The sequence below is a fragment of the Ambystoma mexicanum genome, chromosome 2q, assembly GCF_040938575.1.
Source record: "Ambystoma mexicanum isolate Mex_15411 chromosome 2q, UKY_AmexF1_1, whole genome shotgun sequence".
NCBI lineage: Eukaryota > Metazoa > Chordata > Amphibia > Caudata > Ambystomatidae > Ambystoma > Ambystoma mexicanum.
Genome location: NC_090924.1, coordinates 763,438,479 through 763,462,736, shown reverse-complemented (window position 1 = coordinate 763,462,736; position 24,258 = coordinate 763,438,479). Strand labels below are relative to the sequence as shown.

At 47.3% G+C, this 24,258-nt stretch overlaps 1 protein-coding gene across 1 annotated transcript in view; it reads right to left on the bottom strand.

The window, feature by feature from the left end:
- ZMYND11 (zinc finger MYND-type containing 11) overlaps window positions 1–24,258 on the bottom strand; it is a 1,608,641-nt gene that overhangs the window by 1,350,815 nt on the left and 233,568 nt on the right. Inside the window, exon 2 of the mRNA XM_069647993.1 lies at window positions 15,409–15,544. Within this exon, the coding sequence (XP_069504094.1) occupies window positions 15,409–15,524 (116 nt within the window). The 5' untranslated portion in view covers window positions 15,525–15,544. The remainder of the gene's footprint in view (window positions 1–15,408; window positions 15,545–24,258) is intronic.

The window sequence follows — 24,258 nt, the reverse complement described above, 5'->3', positions numbered from 1 at the left end:
AGGAAGGTTTGGGATAGCAGTATAGGGATGTTGGTGAATAGATACAGCAATTTCGGAAGAATCACCATCTTAACTAGGGAAGCTCTCCCCCAGAGCGTTAGTGGTAGGGACTTCCACCGCATCACTTTATCCTGGAGGGACTTGACTACCTCTTCGTAGTTGTCGCGGAACACCTCGTGGTAACTCAGGGACATTTGGACTCCCAGGTATCGGACTTTGGACGTTTTCCATGTGAACTGAAAGTCATCAGCAAATGGTTTGGTAGCAGGGGTCAACGGGAATATAATGGACTTTGCTGGATTGACCTTCAGGCCGGAGGCTGTCCCAAATTTGACTACTTCCCTCATGACCGGGTTCAGATTTTCTTCGGGATCGCGAATGAACAGTGCCACGTCGTCTGCGTAGAGGGATGTAATGAGCTTGTGTGGTCCAATAGTGAGTCCTCTTCGTTGTCTATGCTCTCTTAGGTTGGAGGCCAACGGTTCCATTACCAAGGCGAAGATGAGTGCTGAGAGCGGGCAGCCTTGTCTGGTGCCACGTTGGAGCTCTATGGGAGCGGATTTTGCCGTGCTTACGATGACGTTGGAGCGTGGCTTGTTGTACAATAAAGAGACGAGTTTGATGAAGCGGGCACCCAGCCCCATTCTGGTGAGTACAGCGAACATGAACGGCCATTCCACTGAATCGAATGCCTTCTCGGCGTCGAGGAGGACTGCGATAGCTTGATTTGAAGGATCCAGTGCTTCGATGACGCTGAACAGCCTCCTGATGCCAAAGGTTGTATTGCGGCCTGGTATGAAACCCGCCTGGTCTGCCAGCACCAGGGTGGGCATCAGTGGTAGTAGCCTGTTGGTTAGCACCTTCGCGAGTATCTTGTTGTCAAGGTTGAGGAGGGAGATGGGTCTGTATGATGCACAGTCCTCTGGTGGTTTGCCTGGTTTGTGCAGAAGGATGATGTTGGCTTCGCGGGTAGAGTGGGGGAGGGATCCCTTATCCAACGACTCTTCATATACAGCCGCCAGGAGGGGAGCGATGGTGGGTGCAAAAGCTTTGTAAAATTCCCTGGATAAGCCGTCTGGGCCGGGAGCCTTAGAGTTCGGGAGGGTTTTTATGGCTTCAGTAATCTCCTCTTGTGTAATTAGCTCGTTCAGCGGTTCCCGCAGGGGATGTTCGACCCAGTACAGCTCAGTGTCTTCTAGGTACTCAAATGCGGCGGTTGGGTCTCCGTTATGTCTAGTGCTGTAGAGTTCTTGATAGAAAAGCCTGAATTCTTCTGCCATATCTTCGTCGGTGTGGACTATCTGTCCCTGTTTGGTCCGGATCCCTTCTATCGGGGACAGTTTGTTGTCAGCTCTGACCAAGTTTGCCAGAAGAGCGCCCGGTTTTTGCCCTTCGCCGTATTGCCTGACCAGTCTGTCGCGGTTTAGAAATTTCACTTCGCGATCGGCAGCGTTCCTGAATTTTTGTAGCTCTTCCCTCAGGGCGACTGATCTTGTTGGGTTGTTTGTGTTAGAGCAATGAAGTTCTAGCTGTTTTAGCTTCTCTTCGCAGGTTGCCAGCTCCCGCCATATGAGCTTTAGAATGCCATTTTCTTTGGCGTGGCAGACCCCTCTGATGTAGCACTTTAGAGTTTCCCAGAGAGTGCTGGCTGAGGAAACTGACCCTGTGTTGGCTTCTAGAAACATTGAGATCTCCTCTTTCAGTTCTGAGGCAAAGACCTTGTCTCGCATGGAGCCTGTTTTGAAGCGCCACCTCAGTAGGGGAGGTTTGGGATTGGCTGGGTTGAGGACGAGAGTCACCGGGGAATGGTCCGAGAGAGTTCTTGGTTGGATATCGCATGAGCCGCTGGTCCATGGGCCGTTCCTTGAGGTGAAGAGGTAATCGATCCTGGAGCTCGAGTTGTGTGGCGCGGAGTGGAATGTGTATTCCCGCAGCTCTCCTTTAGATGCTCTCCATGAATCCTTCAGGTCGAATGCTTTGCATATTTCTTTTATTTGGAGGCAGGCTTTGGACGGAGGATATGGGGTAGCGTGGGATCTGTCCTTCACCGGGTCCAGTACTGTGTTCATGTCTCCACCCCAGATTATGGTTGCAGGGTCTCGGCACGAGATAGTACCCAGCTGAAGTTGTCGGGGCCGTCTACGTTTGGTGCGTAGGAGTTGACAAGAGTGATTTTCTGGCCCTCTATGATGCCACTTACGAGGACTGCCCTCCCTTCGGAGTCTTTTGATGTGTGGACAAGGCGGAAGCCAATCCTCTTATGTATTAGGATCGCGACTCCTCTGGAATATGACGAGTATGAGGAAAAGTATCTGTGACACCCCCAACCCTTGGCCCACTGGTGATCCTTCCCTGGGAGCAAGTGTGTTTCTTGAATCATGGCTATGTCCACTTCGTGTCTTCTAAGGTATTGGAGGATTTTCCTGGTTTTAGATGGGACATTGCCTCCTCTTATATTCCAGGATATGACTTTGAATGTAATAAGTTAGGGTCTATGTTGATTTGTCGTTTGTTTCCCAAGGTTGATGGTGCTGCAGCTAGGAACAGTCCAGCGGATTGAATGGAGTCGGGAGATTCGGAGGTTGGACGCTGTGCTGGCGTTGGTGAAACGGGGGGGCGTGGGGGAGATGGCGCGGAACCTGGACGCTCCTCACTGTTAAACCATTGTGAGGGTGCACACCTCAACTGGAGGTGGTGTGGTGTACGTAACTTCCCTCCCACGCGCGGGCAACCCCCAACAGACCCGCAATGTTCCCCTTCCATCAACAAACAATAAGGGTTGCTGTGCTTGGGGCACTAGATGCCTCCCGAGAGGTAAGGGTGGCCCTCCTACGAACTAGGAGTGTATCTCTGCGGCATGAGCTTGTGTAGATGTGCTGGAGGCAGGAGTTCATCTCTCTCGGCTGCCCGGGACGATTATTATGGTGGTTCTCTGCGCCTTTGGATTTCGCGCTGAGGCCTGGGGTTGTTTGGGGCGGGTCTGCAGCCGGCACGGTCCAAGTAGTCGTTGGCATCATCAGGTGTGTGGAAGAAAAGTGCTTTCCCATCATGTTGAATGCAAAGCTTTGCTGGGTATAGCATTGAGTAAAGTATTTGATTGTCTTGCAGTCTCCTCTTTACGGCAGTGAAGGAGCGTCTCTGTGTCTGTACATTGGGAGAGAAATCTGGGAAGAACTGAATTGGATCTCCGTCGTACTGGAGTTTCCCTTTTTCCCTGGCTGCTTTGAGTATCGCATCGCGATCTTTGTAGTTTAATAGTTTTGCAATAATTGGCCGTGGGTTTGCGCCTGGGACTGGTCTTGAATTTGGAATTCTGTGGGCGCGTTCGACTACAAACAGCTGGGAGAGGAGTTCTTTCCCGAAGAGTGCCGTGCAGATCTGTTCAACATGGTCTTCCATTTTCCCTTGAAGTTGTTTCTCTCTGATTCCTATAATTCTGATGTTGTTCCTTCATGAGCGCCCTTCTAAGTCTTCGTTTTTGGCGCAGACTGCCTTCATTTGGGTTTCAAGGGTGGAGATTTGCGTGGTCAGGGCCGACGTGCTGTCATCTAGGTCGGAAACCCGTTGTTCCACAGTGTCTAGCCTGTCGGCGTGCTTGTCGAGCCTGTGTTGGAGTTGGTCTACTTTAGACGAGAGATTGTCGAGTTTGCTGCCTAGGTCGCCAATTCCCGCCTTGAGGTCCATCAGGATTTCCCTAATGTCGAAGCTTGGTGTTTGCTCCTCTGACATGGAAGTAGCGGGTGTTGGGGACGCTGCTCTGCTCCCTTCGTTGGGAGGTTTGCTGGTATGGCTAGCTTCGAAGTTCAATTTCTTTTGGGTTTTATCTGTTTTTCCCATTACGCTCTTGTTTCTGCCTTGAGTGCTTGAGAGTGCGGCGGGTAAGGAGCTGGCGGCTCCACACTGGCGTTTGTGACGTGTCTGGTGCTTCCGACGCGTTGGAGGTGAAGGGTGGTCACCGTGCCGGTGTTTGGTCGTACTGTCCGCCGTGTGGGAGAGATTTAGGGTGTTCTCTGGTGTTGGTGGGTTTTACACTGTTTTGTAGAATAGGCCAACGATGTTCACCCTTGTCGATCTGAGTGCGGGGCCGATTTGGGGCCTGGTTCTCTTGGGTTATGTGGCTGGTGCGGCGCGTGTTTGGAGTATCCGACTTTGGAGGGGGACTCGTGGCGCCTGGTGGCGGGGGTGACCTCCGTCGCTCTTGGAGGCCGTTCCGGCTACAGTCTGTTGGAACTTGGAGTGGGGAGTTGTCGCCAGGTAATAGGGCTTGTGTGGCGAGGGGATGGTGGGGGCAGCGGGAATTTTCTTTGGTTGTTGTCTGCTGTCTTGGGGTGGAGGTCCCCTTTTATTTTATGCTGCCAATGTGCAGGTTAGGTCGAGCGTGGCCGTTATTCGGATGGGCGCCGAGGCCTGAGCTTTTCTCGGTGTCTGGCGAAAGCGCAGGGGCTCATGCAGTCTGGTGGGTCGAGAAGCCGACCGTGCGCGCCGAATGGGGATCCTACCTGCGTGTCCGACGAGGGTAGCGTAGTGTTTCGCGCTCCCTGCCGGATTTTCTGCCAGGCCGCTGGGGGGACGGAGACCGTGTGTCTCTTGGCGCTGTCGTGCGCACGTCTACCCGTTTCTTGACGTGGCCTCGCTCTCTGACCCAGCGGGTCGCTGCTGACTCTGGGCGCCAGGTGGCACGCCGCTGCTTCTGTACTTCGTACCCGGGCTGCTCCTCCCCCCTCGGCCTGCTGCTGGCGTGGTCCGCGGGCCTTGGCGATCGGGCTGGAGCTCAGCAGGCGCTCCGCCGTTGGAGAGGATTTTGGGCTCAGGGTGATCAGTGGCGCCTCCCGAGCGCACCCGGTGGTAGGTTTGGGTGAATCGGATGCCGCAGAGGCGAGGATGTCGCAGGATTAATGGAGAGCCACACGGAGCTCTCTAGGAGGCGGCCATCTTGGATGGCTCTCTAGCACCCTCTCACCATGCGGACACTCTATTGAAAACCATATGTGCAGCAACTGTTAACCTTGAGCTGCAGGCGGAGGACCTGGAGAATAGGCCCAGGCGCTCTAACATACGAGTTAAAGGCCTTTCGGAGGAAACGCAGGACCAGGACCTACGGCAGGTAATCAAGGGCATCTTCTCGGACCTCTTGGATACCAAAACACCCATTACTCTTTGCTTTCATGCATAGGATGGGATTCGGACCCAACTTTTTGGACCGAGTGAGGGCTAACTACCAGCAGCTGGTTCTCCGCCTTGCGGTCAACGGCCAACTCACGGAACCGGTCCCAGTCGAGCAGGGAACTAAGCAGGGGTGCACACTATCCCCCATACTGTATGCATTACGCCTAGAACCCTTTCTTGCAGCGGTGAGATCCAAAAAGGACATAGTAGGCAGCTCCTTCACGGGTAGACCCATAAGATCGCTGCATTTGCGGACAATATGCTTCTGACACTAACCAACCTGAGACTTCCCTAGGAGAGGCAGAAAGGTAGCTTGCACGATTTGGGGAGGTAGCAGGGCTTAAAATAAATGCTTCCAAGACCGAAATAAATCCTTAACCTCCCTCTCTCGATCGAGACGGTTCTTGAACTCAAAAAGACCTCCCCATATAGAAGGGTCGATCATTACATCACCTACCCGGGTATTGAACTGGCCAAATCAACAGAACGCCTATACCAAGCAAACTATCCACCCATGCTGGAGAAGCTCAAGTCCAAAATGATCGACTGGGGTCCGCTAACCATAACGTGGCTGGGGCGCATAAATGTCTTAAAAATGGCAGTACTACCACAGCTGCTCTACTACTTCGCAGTCCTACCGGTTCACGTCCTTCTGGCTCTATTTAGGACCCTACAAAAAATGACCAGTAAATGTGTGTGGAATAATAATCCTTCGGGAGTGGCTGCCATAACTGATGAGAGCCTCCATGGCCCGTGGGGGCATGGGGCAGCCGGATTTTAGGGCTTATTACAGGGCCACCCAGATGAGTGGTCCGGGACTGGCAAAACGATGTCCGGGGGAAAATATGGAGACCAATGGACAGAGCACTTGCGGGGGAGGACCTCGAGGGAATCCTTTGGAAACCCAAGGGGGACAGGCCAACACGAATGTACAGTAGCGCCGTTCTTTCGGTAGTGGGTCATACGTGGTACAAAGCGGTGAAAACCGCTTAAATCACAACATACCCCTCACCATACACACCACTCTTTGGCAACCTGCAATTCACCCAGGGTCTCAAAACATCCACATTTGTGGCTTGGCAACAGGGGGGATGCCGATTAGTTCGAGATTTGTTCGCTGGAGGGCAGGTGAAGCAATTTGAACAATGTAAAACAGACTTCGCCCTAGGGGAAAGGGAAAGGTATAGCTACATCCAACTGAGGCACTGGTTGCATCACCCCACCTTGCAACAAGCAGGAACTCGACAACTAATCCCATTTGAAAAGTACCCAAATAGGGACCCGGTGGACAGGCGATTGGTTACAGCATATACCAGCACATAAAGGCGGGCGAGGACCTGCCAGTAAGGTTATACATGAAAAGATGGCAGATCGCTACAGGGAGCACAGTAGAGGAGGCGGAATGGGTGAAACTATGGGCGCATATCCCCAAACTAACAAGATTCCTCCAAATTAGGGAGATCTTGCTAAAACTCATCTTCCAGTGGCACATGACACTGTCAAAACTACACAGAATATACCCAGAATATACCCAGGGGCTTCACAGATCTGTTGGAGGGAGTGCGGAGGGGTGGGTACCTGGAGGCATATAAGGTGGGAATGCCCCAAAGTCGACAAATACTGGGAGTGCCTAGGTGTAAAGTGCAAGGGGAATAGGGGCCTGGCGATGATGAGTCTGGACGGCACGTTGGAGGACATTACGGCCAAGTCAGGTTGCAAACTGTATGTCATTATGATGGCGGTGCGCTGGTACTGGCACGTAAATGGAAGGCCAGGGACCCCCTCCAAAGGACCACGAACGGGTGGCGAAAATCTGGAGCTTAGTCGAGTTGGATTGGCTCACATACTCCATCCAAGGGGACTACAAGAGGTTCAACACAGAATGGTCATCCCTATTGAAATATCTAAGGGAGGGTGCAAGGGCAGTATGGTGCCCAAGGACCATGGGCCTCTTTGGCATAATTGAACGCCCGATATGAACGGGACACAGACTACGATCTTCCACAACTCTGGCACACCGGAAGAACAGTCGCTCCTCAGTAAGCATACCTCAAGGGATCTGCCAAAGATCGGACTATGCTCGAACCAAAGGGGGCGGGGGGGGAGGGTCATCTATGATGAGGGGGGTACATTCAGGTTTGAATGGGTTATTGTTTGTTAAAAATGCCAATAAAAAGTTATGAAAAAAAAGAAGCCCTCTCTTGGCCCCTCCATACCTACAAACTATAGCCCCATTACAACGGTACCCCACCCCCTGAAGCTCCTGGATCGCATCTCCTACATCCAGGTTCAACATTACCGCGAGGAGACCACCACCTTGGGTGTCCACCAATCAGGCTTCCGACCCAGGCACGGAACGGAAACTGCCTTACTAGACCTGAAAATTCAACTCGACGCCATCAAGGACACTGGCAAACCTGCCCTTCTGATGATGCGGGACCTCTCCCCAGATTTTGACTTGGTAGGCCACCAAAATCTCTGCTACCAACTCGCCTCTGCAGCCAACTTCTCCACATCTGCCACCAACTGGATTAAATCATTCCTAGCCAAAAGATTCTTGCAAATATTCATCGATGACTTTACTGCCGTACCTACTCCTGTCACTTGCGGAGTTCCAAGGTTCAAGCCTCTCCCACGCTCTTTACAACATTTACACTAAACCCCTTTTTCGACCAACTTGACATCTCATATACGAACTATGCAGACGACATGCAGCTCCTTATCCCCCTCTCTGGTTCATATGCACAGGGCTCAGCGACCATCAACTCTGTGTATGAAGTTTTTCAAAACTGGATGGCATCTCACCTACTATGCCTCAATGATGATAAAACCGAAATCCTCATTGTTGGCTCCCACTCTGCGCTACGCAACGCAACATAGACCCAGCCTACAAGGAGATTACTATTGATGGAAACCAAATCCCCACGTCTTCTGCAGCAAACACCCTACGCGTATACCTGGAATCAACCCTTTACCGCTCTCGTCCGGTGAACTCTATCACCTCATCAGCAGCCTACACCGCCAAACTGCTACATGCCAGTAAGCCCTTCCTATCCACCCCCAACCGCCTATCTATTGCAAGAGCTATCACAGGAGCTAAGCTAGACTATTGTAACGCCTTATTCGCTGGCACCTCCGAGCGCAACTTAAACTGAAAACTATTCAGAACAATGCCCTCTGAGCAGCCACAGGTCTCTCCAAATTTGACCACATCTCTGAAGCCAAGAGAGAAGCACAATGGCTACCTATCGGCGAGAAGATCACATTTAAAACACTATCCATAGTCCACAGATGCCTTTCCAACACAGCCCTGACCTACCTCTCACACTGCGTGGAGAAATACTCCCTGCCGACTTCTCAGATCCACAAACCGTCACCTCAAGATCCTCCAATTTCAGTCGCTTCTCAGTGAGGGGCAAGAGCTTCCTGGTCTTGGCTGCCAAACTATGGAACAATCTCCCACCAGTCCTCAGAAAAGAACCTGCCTACTGGACCTTCCGCAAAAATCTGAATACCTGGCTCTTAACAGCACCTTTTAAGACTTGCTACTCATACTGATGCATATTCTTTCTTTCCCAATGCAACTAGTACCTAGATACCCAAGGGTTTTGTGTGCTGCAATAAATGGCAAAAATAAATAGGTTGGGGGGAGGTATAGGTAGAGGGTGTGTGCGTGTATAGTTAGGAGGTTGTGAGTATATATGGGTGTGTGTAGGTAGGTGTGTGCGTATTGGTAGGTAGGTGTGTGTGTGTGTATACAGGTAGGTGGGTGTAGGTAGCGGTGTGTGTGCAGGTAGGAGGAGTGTGTATATGTAGATAGGTGTGTGGGGGGCATGTAGGTGTGTGTATGTGTTCCTTTTCATACTTTGTATCTACCAGGGTCCAAAGCTGCTGCCTACTTACAAGTGTCCATAAAAGTAGAATTTACTCTGAAGGGGTGCTTCAGGGGTTCCTGCTCGTGGGTCTTTGTGAGGCTGATGGATCCTGGGGAATCCCACATTTACAGCCTGAAAGCGTTGGAGCACTTTAGGCCACAGAAGAACAAGTTGCTCTCTTACCTGGTAACGTTCTTCCGATGGGATGGTCCGACGACGTATTCCATATCTATGACATGTAATCACCACAGCTGTGCTGCTTCGGAAAATCTTCGGCGTCTGCATCCTGCGTCTATGACATCGATACGCCGCCCTCGAGGACCTCCTCCGATGGCCGACGTCACTGGATGTTATAAGTAGGACGCACGACGCCCGTAGCCTCAGTTGTAGTTTTTTCCCAGAACGTGTGGCACCAGTCTTCTGCCATTCTGACACACAAAGCCTTGCAGAAATGTACGCTGCAATCGCATAAGAAATTCTGTAGCGGGGAAGGCAGGGAGGGAGCGATATGGAATACGTCGTCGGACCATCCCATCGAAAGAACTTTACCAGGTAAGAGAGTAACTTGTTCTTCGAGGGGATTGGGTCCTCTGACATATTCCATATCTATGACAGACTCCCAAAGCAGTACCAATGCAAGGAGGTGGGAAAAGAATTTAGAAAACAGAAATTTAGAATGCCAAGTCAAATTGCGGAGTAAAGGACCGCCTTGCCAAAGGCCAGATCCTGCCCACGGATGGAATCGAGGGAGTAGTGACGTACAAAAGTATGCACCGAAGCCCAGGTGGCTGGATCACAGATGTTACGAATAGGAACACCCCTCTGTAGGACAGTAGAGGCAGCCATACCCCTGGTAGAATGGGCCCGCAAGCCGACCAGTGGGTCCTTACCCGCCAAGCGGGAACACTCAGAGATAGCCAAAACAATCCAGCGAGACAAAGTCTGTTTCCTCACAGCTTGTCCCAAACTCCTTCCAGCGTAACCAATGAAGAGTTGATCGTCCACTCTGACCCAGGACATGCGTGAAATATAAAAGCTTAACGCTCTCCTAGGATCAAGCCTATGGAGCCTCTCCCCTTCCTTACCAGGATGTGGAGGAGGATAAAACGCCGGAAGAACAGCCTTCTGGCCTAAATCAAATTCCGACACCACCTTCGGAACCCTGTCCTTATGAAACACAGTGAAGGGTAGCTTAACTGAAAGTGCCTGTAACTCACTCACTCTGTGAGCGGAAGTGACCGCAACCAAAAATACAGTTTTAAGAGTTAACAGTCTCAAAGGGCATGAATGCAAAGGCTCAAACGGAGCACCCATCAGAAACTTGATACCAAGGTTCAAATCCCAACCGGGCACCTGGAAAGGTGACTGTGGGAACACATTAGTGAGCCCTTTCAGAAACTGAGAAATTAAAGGAATTTTAAAATAGGAACACTCTTCAGGCAAGCGCTTAAATACGGACAGCGCCGCCAGGTAACCTTTAACGGTACCCACTTGCAAGCCCCTGTTGGCCAAAGAAAGCAAAAACGACAGAACTATGGGAATGTCACATGCAAAAGGATCCACATTCTTAACCCTGCACCAGTCGCAGAACTTACACCAACAGCAACGGTACAGGGACTGTGTTGCGGGCCGTCTGGCCGAGAGCAACACCTCCATCACGTCTTCAGGGAGGTCCCAAACCTTATACCTCAACCTTTCAGAATCCAAGCGTGAAGGTTGAGGGATCTGACCTCTGGATGGAGAACCTGACCCCCCTCCCGTGAGAGCAGATCGTCTCGGTAGGGAAGACGACGTGGAGGGCAGATGGACAAGTCGAGAAGGTCCGGGTACCACGTCCTCCGGGCCCACGCCGGAGCAATGAGGATCATCCAGGAACCGAACCTCCGTAACCTCTGCAGTACTTGCGGGATGACGGGGACTGGAGGAAACACATAAAGCAGTGGGAATGACCACTCCACCACGAACGCGTCTCCTAAGGCTCCTTTTGGAGGAAATTCCCACGAGCAGAACCTCTCGCACTTCCGGTTGACACTGAAGGCGAAGAGATCCACTTGAGGGGTCCCCCAAAGGGCGAAGATCTCCAGGAGAATCTCCTCAGCCAACTCCCACTCGTGAGAGATCGCGCTCTGCCTGCTCAGAGCGTCCGCCGTCTTGTTTTTGTCTCCGGCCAGATGAACTGCCGAGACCGAAAATTCCTGCTGGATTGCCCAGAACTAGAGCTGCATCGCCTCCCTGCACAGAGGAAGTGACCCCCTCCCCCCCTTTTGTTGAGGTAGTGCATGGCCACCGTGTTGTCCGTCAGGATCAGGACATTCTTCCCTCGCACAGTCGGCAGAAAAGCCTTCAGGGCTAGCCTGACGGCTCTCAGCTCCAACAGATTGATATGGAGTCTGGACTCCGACGGAGACCAACGACCGCTGACTGTCAACTCCTTGGCATGAGCTCCCCATGCCGTGAGGGATGCGTCCGTCACGATCGTCACGTCCGGCCAGGGTAGCCAAAATGGAGCCCCCTTCATCAGATTGTCTTTGACGGCCCACCAAAGAAGGTCCCGGGCGGCCGAGGACGGCACCTGAACAGGGTCTGACAACCTGCCAGAGGACTGAGACCACTGGAGCTTGAGTGCCCATTGCAAAGATCTCATCCGCAACCTGGCCTCTGGCACCAGAAGAATGCAGGATGCCATGAGGCCGAGCAATCTCAAGAACTCGAACACAGGGAGACTCTGGGCAAGCTGAAACTTGTGCACCATCTGCTGAATGTGATGAGCCCTCACCTGGGGAGGAAAACACTGCCCCAGGGACGTGTCGAGCACAGCTCCGATGTACTGGAGCCTCTGAGTTGGTGTCAAATGGGACGTCTTTAAGTTGAGGGAGAAGCCCAGCTTGTGAAGGGATTGGCAGGTGACAGACAGATGATCCATGACTTGCTCAGGAGAGCGCGCCCTGCTCAACCAATCGTCCAGGTAGGGGTAGACGTGAATCCCCCCTTTCCTGAGGTGCACTGCCACCACTACCATGAGCTTGGTGAAAACCCTCGAGCGGAGGTCAATCCGAACGGCAGGACCCGAAACTGAAAGTGCGAGTCGCCAACCGCAAAAATCAGGTACTTCTTGTGCTTTGGGTGGATCGGCACATGAAAATAAGCGTCCTTGAGGTTGAGAGACACCAACCAGTCCTGAGGTTGAAGGGCCTGGATGACTTGAGAAAGAGTAACCATCTTGAACTTGCCCTGCCTGAGGAGCTTGTTCAAACCGCGCAAGTCCATGATGGGTCTCAAACCCCCGTCTTTCTTGGAAATAAAAAAATTAGGGGACTACCATCCCTTGTTCCTCTCCGCTAAAAGCACCAGTTCTATGGCGCCTTTCTCCAGCAGGGATTGTATTTCCTGCGTAAGGAGCGGATCCGGACTCTTCAAAGAGAGATTCCCTGGTGGATTGTCGTGAGGCCTCTGCCGGTAAGGAAGACAGTAGCCGTGGGCTATGATCTCCAGAACCCACACATCTGAAGTAATGGCACGCCATTCTATAAGATGCTGTGCCAGCCTTCCCCCAACCGGCGAAGCATGGGCCTCATAACTGAGCTGAAACGGCTGCGGCAGTGCCTGAGGGCAAAGAGGCAACTGCTCGACCGGCCTTGGCACCTTGAGTACCTTGTTTTCCACCTCTGGCACTCCTACGGTTGCCCCTTTGACTTGCAGCTCCTCTCGATATACTAAAGGATGAGTAATATCGAAAGGAACCTCCCCTGCATTGCTGTCCCCTAGGACGAAAAGGCAGAGGTTGGCGAACTGCAGCGCCCAACGACTTTGCTGCAGCTTTGGAGGTCTGCAACCTCTCAAGACTCTCGTCAGCCTTGCTGCCAAAAAGATGTTCACCATCAAAGGGCATGTTGAGGAGCCGGGCTTGCACATCAGGAGCAAACCCCGACTTCCGTAACCACGCAAACCTGCGTATTATGGTGCTCGCTGCCATGGAACGGCTGACGCAATCAACCAAGTCCAGACCCGACTGAACGGATTCACACATGGCATCCTTGCCATCCTGTACAATAGCAAGGAAACCATTCCGTTCCTCCCCTTTGGGAATATGATCAGCCGCTAAGGAGATACAGTTCCACAGAGTGCGAGTGAAACGAGACAAGGCACAAATGGGGTTGGCAGCCTGAAGCGCCATACCCCCAGAAGAAAACACCTTCTTCGCCCAGCCGTCAAAACATTTGTCGTCCCTATCAGGAGGGATGGAAGGATACGGCGCCATAGCCGCATGCACCACCAAACTCTCCGGAGTGGGGTGCGTGGTCAAGTAGCAGGGGTCGCCACTGGTTGGGCGATATTTCTTCAGCAAGGACTTGCTCACTGCCGGGAGACTCTCCGGAGAAGTCCAAGCCGCAGCCACCCTTCTCTGCAGGGCCATATGGAATGGCAGCACCGGGTCAGTTAGTGGACCTTGGTCGAGGATATCAGTCAGGTCATCCTGCTGAAAATCCCCAGGGGTGGCAGACCACCACAGGTAATCCGTGACCCTCGACATCAGACGCTGGTATGAGGACTCGGCATGAGTGCCAGGCTCAGGCCTACCAAACTCCACCTCAGGAGAGGTGTCCAGACCACTGGCGTTGTGCAACGACTGACGTAGGTCCTCCAGTTGGCTATGACCAGAAACAATGTCATCAGGAACCTCTGCAGGAACCACACCTTCCTCAGATCCCTCATCCACCTCAGAAATATAATCCAGAGGCTGGAAGGAGGGCACAGAAAAAGGAACAAAGACATGTTTAGCCTTGGGTAGCGCCTTTCTGGGGGGTGCCACCGTGCCACGGGGCACCTCCGACAAAGCCGCCTCGAAAGGCGTCGAGGGAATCGGCGTCGACGTGAAGTGCGTCGCCAACAGCTTCGACGGCGTCGACACAGGCCTCGAGGGCAGAGCCCCGAGCGTGTCTCTCGACAGCCTGGGCGCCGATGGCATCGACGACTTCCTCGGAGGCGGAGCCTAGAGAGAGTCTGTCGACGACCTCAGCGCTGCAGGCGTCGATGTCTTCCTCGAAGACTTCACAGGTTCTCGCGGTCTCGAGGGCGTCGAGGACCGGGACCTGGAACGGCATGTCTAGAGCAACCATCGTTGTCCGACCAGGACCTTGAAGGCGCTTGGTGATCGCGACTACTGCTCGAGCCCGAAGGCGGACGAGCGGTGTCTCTAGCACGGCCACGGCCGACGTCCTCAGACGGCGCAGACTGAAAATTGCCAACATCTCCTTTCGGAAGGAATCCCATTCCTCAGGAGTGGAATGCTTGTTGGGACAAGCAACCCGCTGACGGCGGAGTCCTCGGATGAGGAAAGCGACCTGTGACAGCGGTGCCTCGAAGAGGCAGAGGAATGGCGGGACTGACTCCCAGATCGAAAACCCCCGGACTCACGACGACGATGAGGAGAGTCGCCCCTCGAATCATCCGTCGAAAGACCAGTGGAACGTGACTTCCGGGGCTTGGCCACCTTACCGACCGACAGCTTCTTCTTATGCTCCCGCAAGGCCTTCGATGTGAGCGATTGGCAGTCGACACAGTCATCCGAGGCACCAGAGGTAAGCGTTGTGCATGTCCGTCAGCGACATCTTGGACCCGCACACCCGACACTTCTTAAACCCGGACCGCGTGGTGGAAGAAGCCAAAGACATCATACAATATCAAGGAAGAAAACAGGTTCGAAGAACCGAAAGAACAGGATTCAGTAGAATCGAGGCGCGCCAAGATCTCCGAAGCGAACACATTTGCGTAAAAAATTGAACTGAGGCTACGGGCGTCATGCATCCTACTTATAACATCCAGTGATGTCGGCTCGACTGAGGCCCTCGAGGACAGCATATCGACATCATCGACGCAGGACGCAGAAAGGTTTTCCAAAGCAGCACAGCTGTGGTGATTACTGTCAGATATGGAATACATCGGAGGACCCAATCCCCTCGAATATAAGTTTACAGAACACGGAATAAAGGGCAATGACAATGAAGTAAATAAAACTATCCACAATTTAATATAAAATAAATGTATGTTTTAAATTTGTGTTTATTTGCTTCAAGAAAAAGAATGTTTACAAAAACGCAAAGCAGGTTTTCAAATAATTTCTTAAAGCAATTGAAAAAGTATCTGATCACAACCAATCAGTCAGCCCACATGTCTCCCAATGACGCCCAAGGAAAAATCAACTACCAGCTACCACTTGATCACTGGATTCGTAGTATTTGCCTGTGAAGCATGGTTCTAGCGATTACCTTCCAACAAAGCAAACTTGTATATATTTTGTCCAGTTACAGTGTTATATCAAAACCCAAAACATATGTTCTGGTACTTAAAAGAATGAAATAAAACTTACTTTGTAATACGATCAATATTTGCTATTTGTTTCTGGTTCCGGATAACTTCAATAGCTGTCCATAGATACTGGATAATCTTTGTGTCCGCCAGTCGTCTTTTTGTTAAACGAGCCATGGCTTGTTTCCTTTCTTTAGCTGCAAAAAATTAAAGGAATTATTAAATAAATGTGTAATTACAGTGAGCTGTGGCAAAATAGGGAACACTGAAATACTTTGATTAGAAAATAGTGGAGTTGATATCTCTTGTTTAATTTAAGTTTGCAAGTGTCTATCGACCCAAAACAGTTACATGTTCTCTATAAACACAACACTGCGCCATGTTAAACATTATGTTAACATGTGCAGACTCTACAATTACATTCCCCACACACAAACATGACTCAAATAAGAAGCACACCTTAATCCAGCAACTGACATTAATGGTTAGTAGTTTCTGATGAAGCAATTAGTAAATAATCATTTAACAGATTGTCTAATAATGCAGTCATTTGTGACTGAACACTACTATGTCTGATGTTGATGATCGTGGGAAAATGGAACACAGTTTACAGGACTGCATTTTGTGCCAAACCCTAGACTTCAATAAATCGAGCTCCAAGTGGGAACATTTTCAAGCTTGTCAACTCTTCGATTTAAGAGCCACAATGAAGAGTTTTGAGAAAAATCTAATTTCACATGTCAGCATTACATTTTAAAGACTGGGCTTACACTTCACGTATAATCGCTTGCTCATTAACAGATGAGAAAAAAGACTTCACTTTGACTTGGTGACTTTTTTAAAGAGGTATTTTTATTGGATTGACAATACACCAGAAAATAATACAAATTATCCATTATGGATGTGACCCTGCCAAGAACCTGCAACATTTCCCTGAAGTAATTAACTGTGTAGTTGTTTTAACTGAATACATTGAGGGACTACTTTAGTTTCCCACTTGGACTGTAGTTTGTCTAACGATTCAGAGGTAAAGCTCAAAACTATTATAAAAAGGATCTTTTAAAAAGGATCAAGATTGGTCTCTGCTGCACGCCATTGTCCACAATGTTTGCATCCATGCAAAAGACATTCAAGCAAATCCTAGGTCCCCAGCTTAACTTACATGCATCTCAATAAGTTTCCATCTTGAATCAACTTTCACAACCCTTATTCCGTTACCCTTATTATTACACTTATTTTATTGTTTAAAATGCTGACGTAGCTCGGGAATAGCAGAGCGCTGTACAGGGTGTGGGTAGCCACAGGGCTGGCATCTTTGAACAGTAGCGCAGTACTGTGAGTTGCGGTCTGTTCCTCCATTGGGATTATTCTTTAGTCATGTGTTGTATTCTCACATTTCTACGATTTACAATTTCCCTACCTCTGGCAGATCTGCATTTCACCCAACTGACGCCCCCATTGTTAACCTGCCTTTTCCACTCACTTTCAATGCTTAAGAAAAGAAAAGAAAAAAAAACACAAGGGCAACTACAATGAGAGTCAGCCTGAAATAGACCATAGATCTACTAACTACAAAGTGCTAGACATTCATGTTGAGTGCCCATTGTTCCAGTGAATAGGTATCTTTGTTGAGCATAGTGAAATACATCCATATATTTCGAGCTCTAGATTTGGAGTTACAAGTGGTCCGATATGGACAATGACAGAGCAATCCATATCCACTTGTCTTATAGATATTCTAGTAGAGCTGTTCAATTCAAACCAAACAACACCTCGGGGTCTGTACTAAATGTCACATCTAGTATTTAACCCTCTAATGGCACCAGGAAATCCTTTACTTATTGTTTTTTCGGACTGTAGTTGTTAACTGTAATGTTTCTGATGTACTCAGATTCATGGAGAGTGTGCATAGTGCCTACAATTTCCATCACTACTGCATTTCGGTTAACTATCGGGTCTGCAATGTATATGACCATGTCTTCTGCAAATAAGTGAAGAGTATTGCAATGTTTTAATCTCACAATGGAAGTGATGGTCTCTTAAAACTATGTAAAGGGAACAGACCAATCAACACAACATTCAATAGTTACACAGACTTCATACACTCATGACTCCTATACTGGACCAGGACAACCAGTCTCTCCGTGTTTTATGTCTTCATGAGTGATTGTGTCTTCAATCACATTGGTTGGCCCATGATTTTTAATGAGTAATGTGGCATGATCCAGGGGGAATAAAATTGTTGAATACCATTCCTGAGACATCCACACACGTGGTGCTTCCACCTTTAAACATTTCTCTATTTGTCCTATGGCCCTTGCTCTAAGGCCGAGGCGTTTATAGATCATGACACCCTGAGTTTTAGGAATGTGTGACCCTTTTGATATACGGACGAGGACATGTTAACAACTCTCTGTCTTTTTTCACAATGAAGAACGTTTACCTCCTCATTCTATCCTTTCATAGATGAGCAGCACACCGACGTCTCCTAGGATTAGGAGCGGGGGCTTAGGGACAGATAGAGGTGTGTGTGTCTGTTCCTTTTTTGTTCAATCCCTCTCTATGGGATTGGTTGTCCTGGTCCAGTATAGGAGTCATGAGTGTTCTAAGCCTGTAACTATTGAATGTTGTGTAGATAGGTCTGTTCCCTTTGGGTATTAAATGATATACGTTTAACAGACCCTACTGTACGTATAATTAGGTCCTCCTTAGTGTTTCTCGTCTTAAAACTATGGCCAGTCTCCCAAAAGCAAAAAGCATAGGAGTGATCATGAATCCCAGGTGCATCCCTGTCCTGGGAGGATAGCTCAGTGGCAACATGCTCGCCTTGGAAGCAAGACGGCACGAAGCAACACAGGTTCGATCCCCGGGTCCGCGCTTAGAAACCTCTGGGTATTTAAGCACATTATAAATATACAACTAAGACAACAACAAAACAAAACAAATTCTGTAACAGCGCCTCGATGCCCTTGGGCTGTGTGAGCGATTTAAAAATGCAAATAAATAAATCCCTCTCTTTAAAGTACTTTGAAAACTAATACACAATTAAAAAAAATGTATAAAGTAAACCTTACACAAACATTTAATAAACAAATATTAGCACATTGAAAAGAATAAAAACCTGATCCTAAACAACCAATTTTCATTAACACTGTACATAGGTTACCTTTACACATACTAAAACAAAATTCTTCATAAAGCAATTCAGTTATTTCAAGCTACTTCATATAGCCTATTCATTTAAATTTCTGCATATTATATTATAACCACCTGAACTCCTAAAAGAATAGGAAGACAAGCGGTTTTCATATTGTTCTCGAGTCCCTAATGTTATCATATCTTGTCTAAGACAAACAGACAGGCATTCTATTTGTATTTATTTTTATGTGTACTTATGCAGTGCTTATCTCCAAAGCGCTGTACAAAAAGAGACTCAATGACTTGGCCCATGAATACACGTCTTTTTCATCACACGCCAATATGTCTCATATGTTCAACGAACCTGATAACCACTCATTTGAAGTATTTACACGCATTTTAAACTTATTAGATAAGGGGCATGACACCAGGAGATCAGAGAGATTAAGGGTTCCTTATCGGAAATATTGGCAAAACTTGACAAATTAGAGGGCTTTATGTTAGCGCAGGAGTTGCTCGGCTCACAACAAGACGCAAACAATAAAATGGCGTATGTGGCCTCTCAAAGTATTGCAGCAAGTCAAACTTATCCCACCGAGGCATGGGAAAAAGCAAGTCAAACGAATGTTATCTACAATCATAGGGACTCGCAAGAGAGATCCTAGGCTAATGTTGTTGTGGGTGTGGTGAGTATCAATGAACATATGCATGGAGATCTTCATACAGATCTCACTGAGGTTGCTAAATTTCAGCATGACAGGTTGCTATTAATTGAACAATATTTACAACTAGGATGTGACCCTCTCAAAGGTACCAATAAACTAATGCAGGAAATCCTACAGACCGAGAACATGGATTGGCAACAGCATTATGATCCTCCATAAATCCCACACCTCTTACTGGCCTAATTGATCAAAAATGTTCCACACTACACACAGTAGCTTCCAATATAGAAGCTTCCTCAGAATAGACTTCTTTACAACCCATCAAGCACTATGTATCACATAAAGGAGAAGCAACTTGAGATCAGAGCTCAAATAAGGTTTCTGACAAAAAATAAAAAGGTCGAAGTCGAGAAGAAACGTAAAAATCAACCAGCAACCAAGACCAAGAATCATAACTCAAATATAAAAAATCTGGCTAACTTACCACTTGAAGAAATAACTTTGGATCTAAGTCAACTTAATGCTGAAAGTAAAGTGCTGCTACAAGTAAAAGAATGCTCTTTACCAGCACAAACTCCATCCCATGCTACGTCTGAGAACAAAGCGATAACTGCTCAAACCACAGCTAAGTTTAATGAGAACTGTCCTAGTCAGAAGGACTCTAATATACTAATGGAACAACTGAAAGTTCCTTTTCATCTGCAGAATGTGGCTGTGCCCGTCAAACAAATGCAGCTATCTAATTACTATCCCATTACAATGTTGAAACAACGTTTAACAGCTGAAGCACGTGTGTCAAATAACGCGCCGCAAGAGTTTCCTTTGGAAATGAATCAGATCATAGGTTGGATTAGCGACACCACGATAAATGGATGCTCAAGACTCAATAGGTTATTTTATGTTAAAAGTCTTCCAGCAAATACCTCTGTTGCGCAGTTTAAATTCAGATGATTTGGAGTGGATAAAACTACCTCTACATAACAATAATAGAATGCTATGTAAAGTGCAGTCCTTTATCATCTCTAAAATGATATGGGACCAGTGTGCTGACTTAGCATTATTAGGGCTCGAAGTACAAGTCTTTAGATCTAAGGCGATGTCTTGTACGTTTATTGAAACTATTCTAACCCCTGACTCAGACACAGTCACGTTCCCCAATTCCCCAATTCTCTGAATGAGGTAATGCTAGCGCAGCTGTCTTCATTCACAAATGCCTTTAAAGGTTTGGCTTGGATAGAGCCGTACATGCACTCTTTGATGAGTGAGTCTAAGACCTCATCCCATACGTTGCAAACCTGTACTCGCAATGTGTTGGAACTGTTGTGGCTTTAACAATCTTACTACTTGGTTGAAGTCTTTTTATTGGGCTAGCATGTGCTCCATTCTGTTCATACAAGAAACTATGCAAACCAGAAATCTGCAGTTAGATGGCTTCACCTCTTTTGTGCAACCAGCAAATGGTAGGCAGTTGGGGCGTCCTTCTGGAGGCTTGGCCATCTTAATTCACAATAGCCTGAGGGTGTCATCTAAGCTCATCCTGGCTTCTGAAGATTTCTTAGTGGCTGAAATGACGATTTCCAAGTTAGTCTTCTACTGATTTCAGTTTACTGGAATCCTAGTAAAATAGCTCAAACAACATCAATGTCCAATCTTAACAGAATTTTAGAAGAGGCTTATATTCGGAATCATGAATGTGAGATCATTATAGGAGGGGATTCAACTCTAATTACACAGACTAATGTGCACATGTCAAAGGACATGGGTGCATATTCCACGATTTCGGTGGATAAAGGGTGCCATTGGGTCAATTTAGTAGCAGAGTAGGACATTCATAGCCTTCCTAAAGGATCGAACCAATTGTCATTCTCATGGCAACAGGGATCTAATAAGTCGTTCATAGACTATCTGGGGGTGTCAAGAAACCTGTTGGGAGGCAGTGAGTTAGTCAGTATAACAAGTCCAAGTCCTTGTCTTGGTGATCATATGATTGTTAGCTTCAAGTTGTCAATTCCACTAAAGCAAAACCAACAGTTACCATCCTTAACGCTGATAGAAACAGATAGGTATGCATGGTCTATTCACTGGAATAATAAGCTAGGCAGACAGCTATCTGCTTTGGTCAATCGTGATCTGTTGGTAGAAAATGTTGCACCTTTTAAAGGATTAAATTGGCATTTTATAGAAGTTCAGAATATGAATATGATCAATTACCACTTAAATAATCTAGCGATCAAACATCACAAATCTATAAAAACAGCAACAGGTTAATAAATTCAGCACAAAGATAGTTGCATTGAAATGCTTGAAGAATAAGGACTACTGTAATCTTAAAGCATCAATGTGCACATGCGTATCATATTTTCCCTCTAAAAACGAATTCTGCAGAACTGTAAACAGCAACTTAAATCAGATTTGATCAATACATGGATGATAATCAGCATATGAGCTATCATCTCTGTTATCAGAATGTCAAAAATGTTTGGGCGATAATGCGAAATCCATCCGCCTTGGCTAGGTCAAGCTTGGTTTCATCTGTATCAGGAGAGGCTTGGGTTGAATTTTTCAAGAATACATTTCAATTGCCTTCAGGTTATCCCTCTGTTTCCATTTATCATTTCGCCAATTTAATTTTGCCTCAATGTCCTTGGTCACAGGAGGATGCAATATGGGCCATTGATAGACTCAAGGATTCCAAAGCTACAGGCTCTGCTTGCATTTCCTCCTGTGTACTGAAAGAGGACCCGTGCTTTTGGGCAAATATTCTTAAAAACAAGTTCAACCATATTTTCTTCACTAAAACTATTCCATTATCATGGCTCTCTGCAATCATCATTCCTCTGCACAAGAAAGGCTCTATCTCAGATCCATCCAAATACAGGCCTATTGCGCTCATGGATACTTCAGGCAAAGTATTTGCAATACTTATTTTAAATGAACTTGAATGGTTTATTGCTATGCATCATACACTGTCACGTTTCCAAGTTGGATTCCGCAAAGACATGTGTACCTCATTAAATGCAACAATATTGGCACACCTGCTAGAGACTTCCAAGCACATGCAAGAGGGTCCCATTTACATGGCCGCACTGGACATGTCCTCTGCTTTTGATAGAGTGGTCAGGGCTCACTTATGGAACTGTCTTCAAGGCAGGATATGGAAAAGTGTGTTGGGGCTATCAAATTCTTTGCCAAATGCCATTATCATACACCAGCTTTGGATAAATTCTCTAGCCTTCAAATTTTATTGGAGGTTGTTGAATAATTATTCCAAAATGCTGTCTCCTCCAGTTAATTCACTATATGAAGACTTATCACATATGTTGCTTAATTCATATCCAGTGTCATTTGTTCACTTTGAGGGCAAAATGAAAGTTCTACTCAAACTCAGAGAGATGAAGCCTCACAATCTTTGTTATCGTCCCGCTTTAGTCAAAAGAAAGCACTATGAATATGATTGGGTAATTGTAATTGAAACAATAAGTAGTTATAAATCTTATCAGGAGTATGCTTTGTGTGTCAAAAAAAGGCTTCCTCAATTGCCCTATCTTTTATGCTTCCTGTGTCATAAAGCTTGTGATCTCTACCTTAGATTTCGATTAGACCAGTTTCACACAAATGTTCAGACAAAAAGTTGGAAATCCAAACAAGGTGTACACTCAGATGGTGTATGTCGATTTTGTTCGTTCAGTGGTGAAATGGAAACATTAAAGCATCTGGTCATGATTTGTACATTTTGGGAAGATACCAGAAAGTTAGTATTTGACAAACAATGGTGTAGCGATTCTGAACATTCCCACAATTGATTATTCACACAATGTACGTGGGGTAGAAGCAACTCCTTGATTCGGTCGCTTACCCGCCAGTTATATTCTATCCAAGAGCAACTAGCTGGGATGGGGAGAAATAATGATTCCACAAAGGGACCGAGTTGCTTCTACTGTCTGGTTGAAACATTATAAAGTTTACATTGCATAGGCACTTTGTTTATTGACGAAGAGAGCAGTATAGATCTTAACCAAATGTTATAAGTTAATGTCCAAAGATATATTTTATGCATGTTTTTAGGTACAAAGACTAAACCGGAAATCTCATTCTTAAAGTAACTACCCATGTGAGTTACTACACTCATGCCTTTGTTGTTTTTTACACATGCAATGTCTTCTTTTACATATTCATTGTCGTATAAGGTTTTATGTATTTTTTCTGTAACTCATGACTATGGTACTCATGACTATGGTTTTACACATTGTTTTATTATATCTCAAATTTATCCTGTACTGGGTCGGTTTGTAAAGGTTTTTGTAAACCACATCCAAATAAAGAAAACAAAGAAAAACAATAAAGTGCTGTACAAAAAGAGAAACTAAAACAACTGTACAAACAATTTTATGGAATTCAGATCGAGTGGTGCATTGCGTAAAAGAGAAGAGTAGCTTGATTCTCGGGTCTCAATTGAGGACGAAAGGAGGAGTAGGAAGTAGTGGAGAAAATAGCGAAAGGAAGGAATTCTGGAACTTACGGGTGAATAGAGAAAAAGTCTTAAAATTAAATTGAGCACTAGGATGAACAGGGACAGATAAGAGAAAGAAATTGGAAGCAAAGCATGTGTGATGGCACGTACCAGGACATTAGGTGGCTAAGTCGGTGCCATGCCATAGAGGCATTTAAAGACGATGCAGAGAAGATGATAGTGGAGGCGATGTTCGAAGGATAGCCATAGAGAGGCTAAGGCCAGAGAGATTAAGTCACAGAAAGAAAGAACAGATCAAGCACACTGAGGAATGAAAGATGGAGCGAAGGGGGGCGAGATGAGAGGCTGGAAGGCCAAGAAGTAAAGAAGCGCAATAGTCAACACGTGGCAGAATCATGCTAGTACCTCAAAGTTTAGTTGCACTGAAAGTTAACAACAAACAAACTTTATGCAAATTGAAAAAGTAGAAAGGACAGGCACGGGCAGTAGTGAGAATGAATGTGGAGAAAGACAAAGAAAATGAAGGGTTTGACGAATCAAGGGAATTTGTCACTTCTCCCCCAAGGGGGAGCCTCCCCTGTAAGGCTAGGGAGGTGAGCCCACTCTGCAATACCCTACCTAGGGGTAGAGGCAAGTG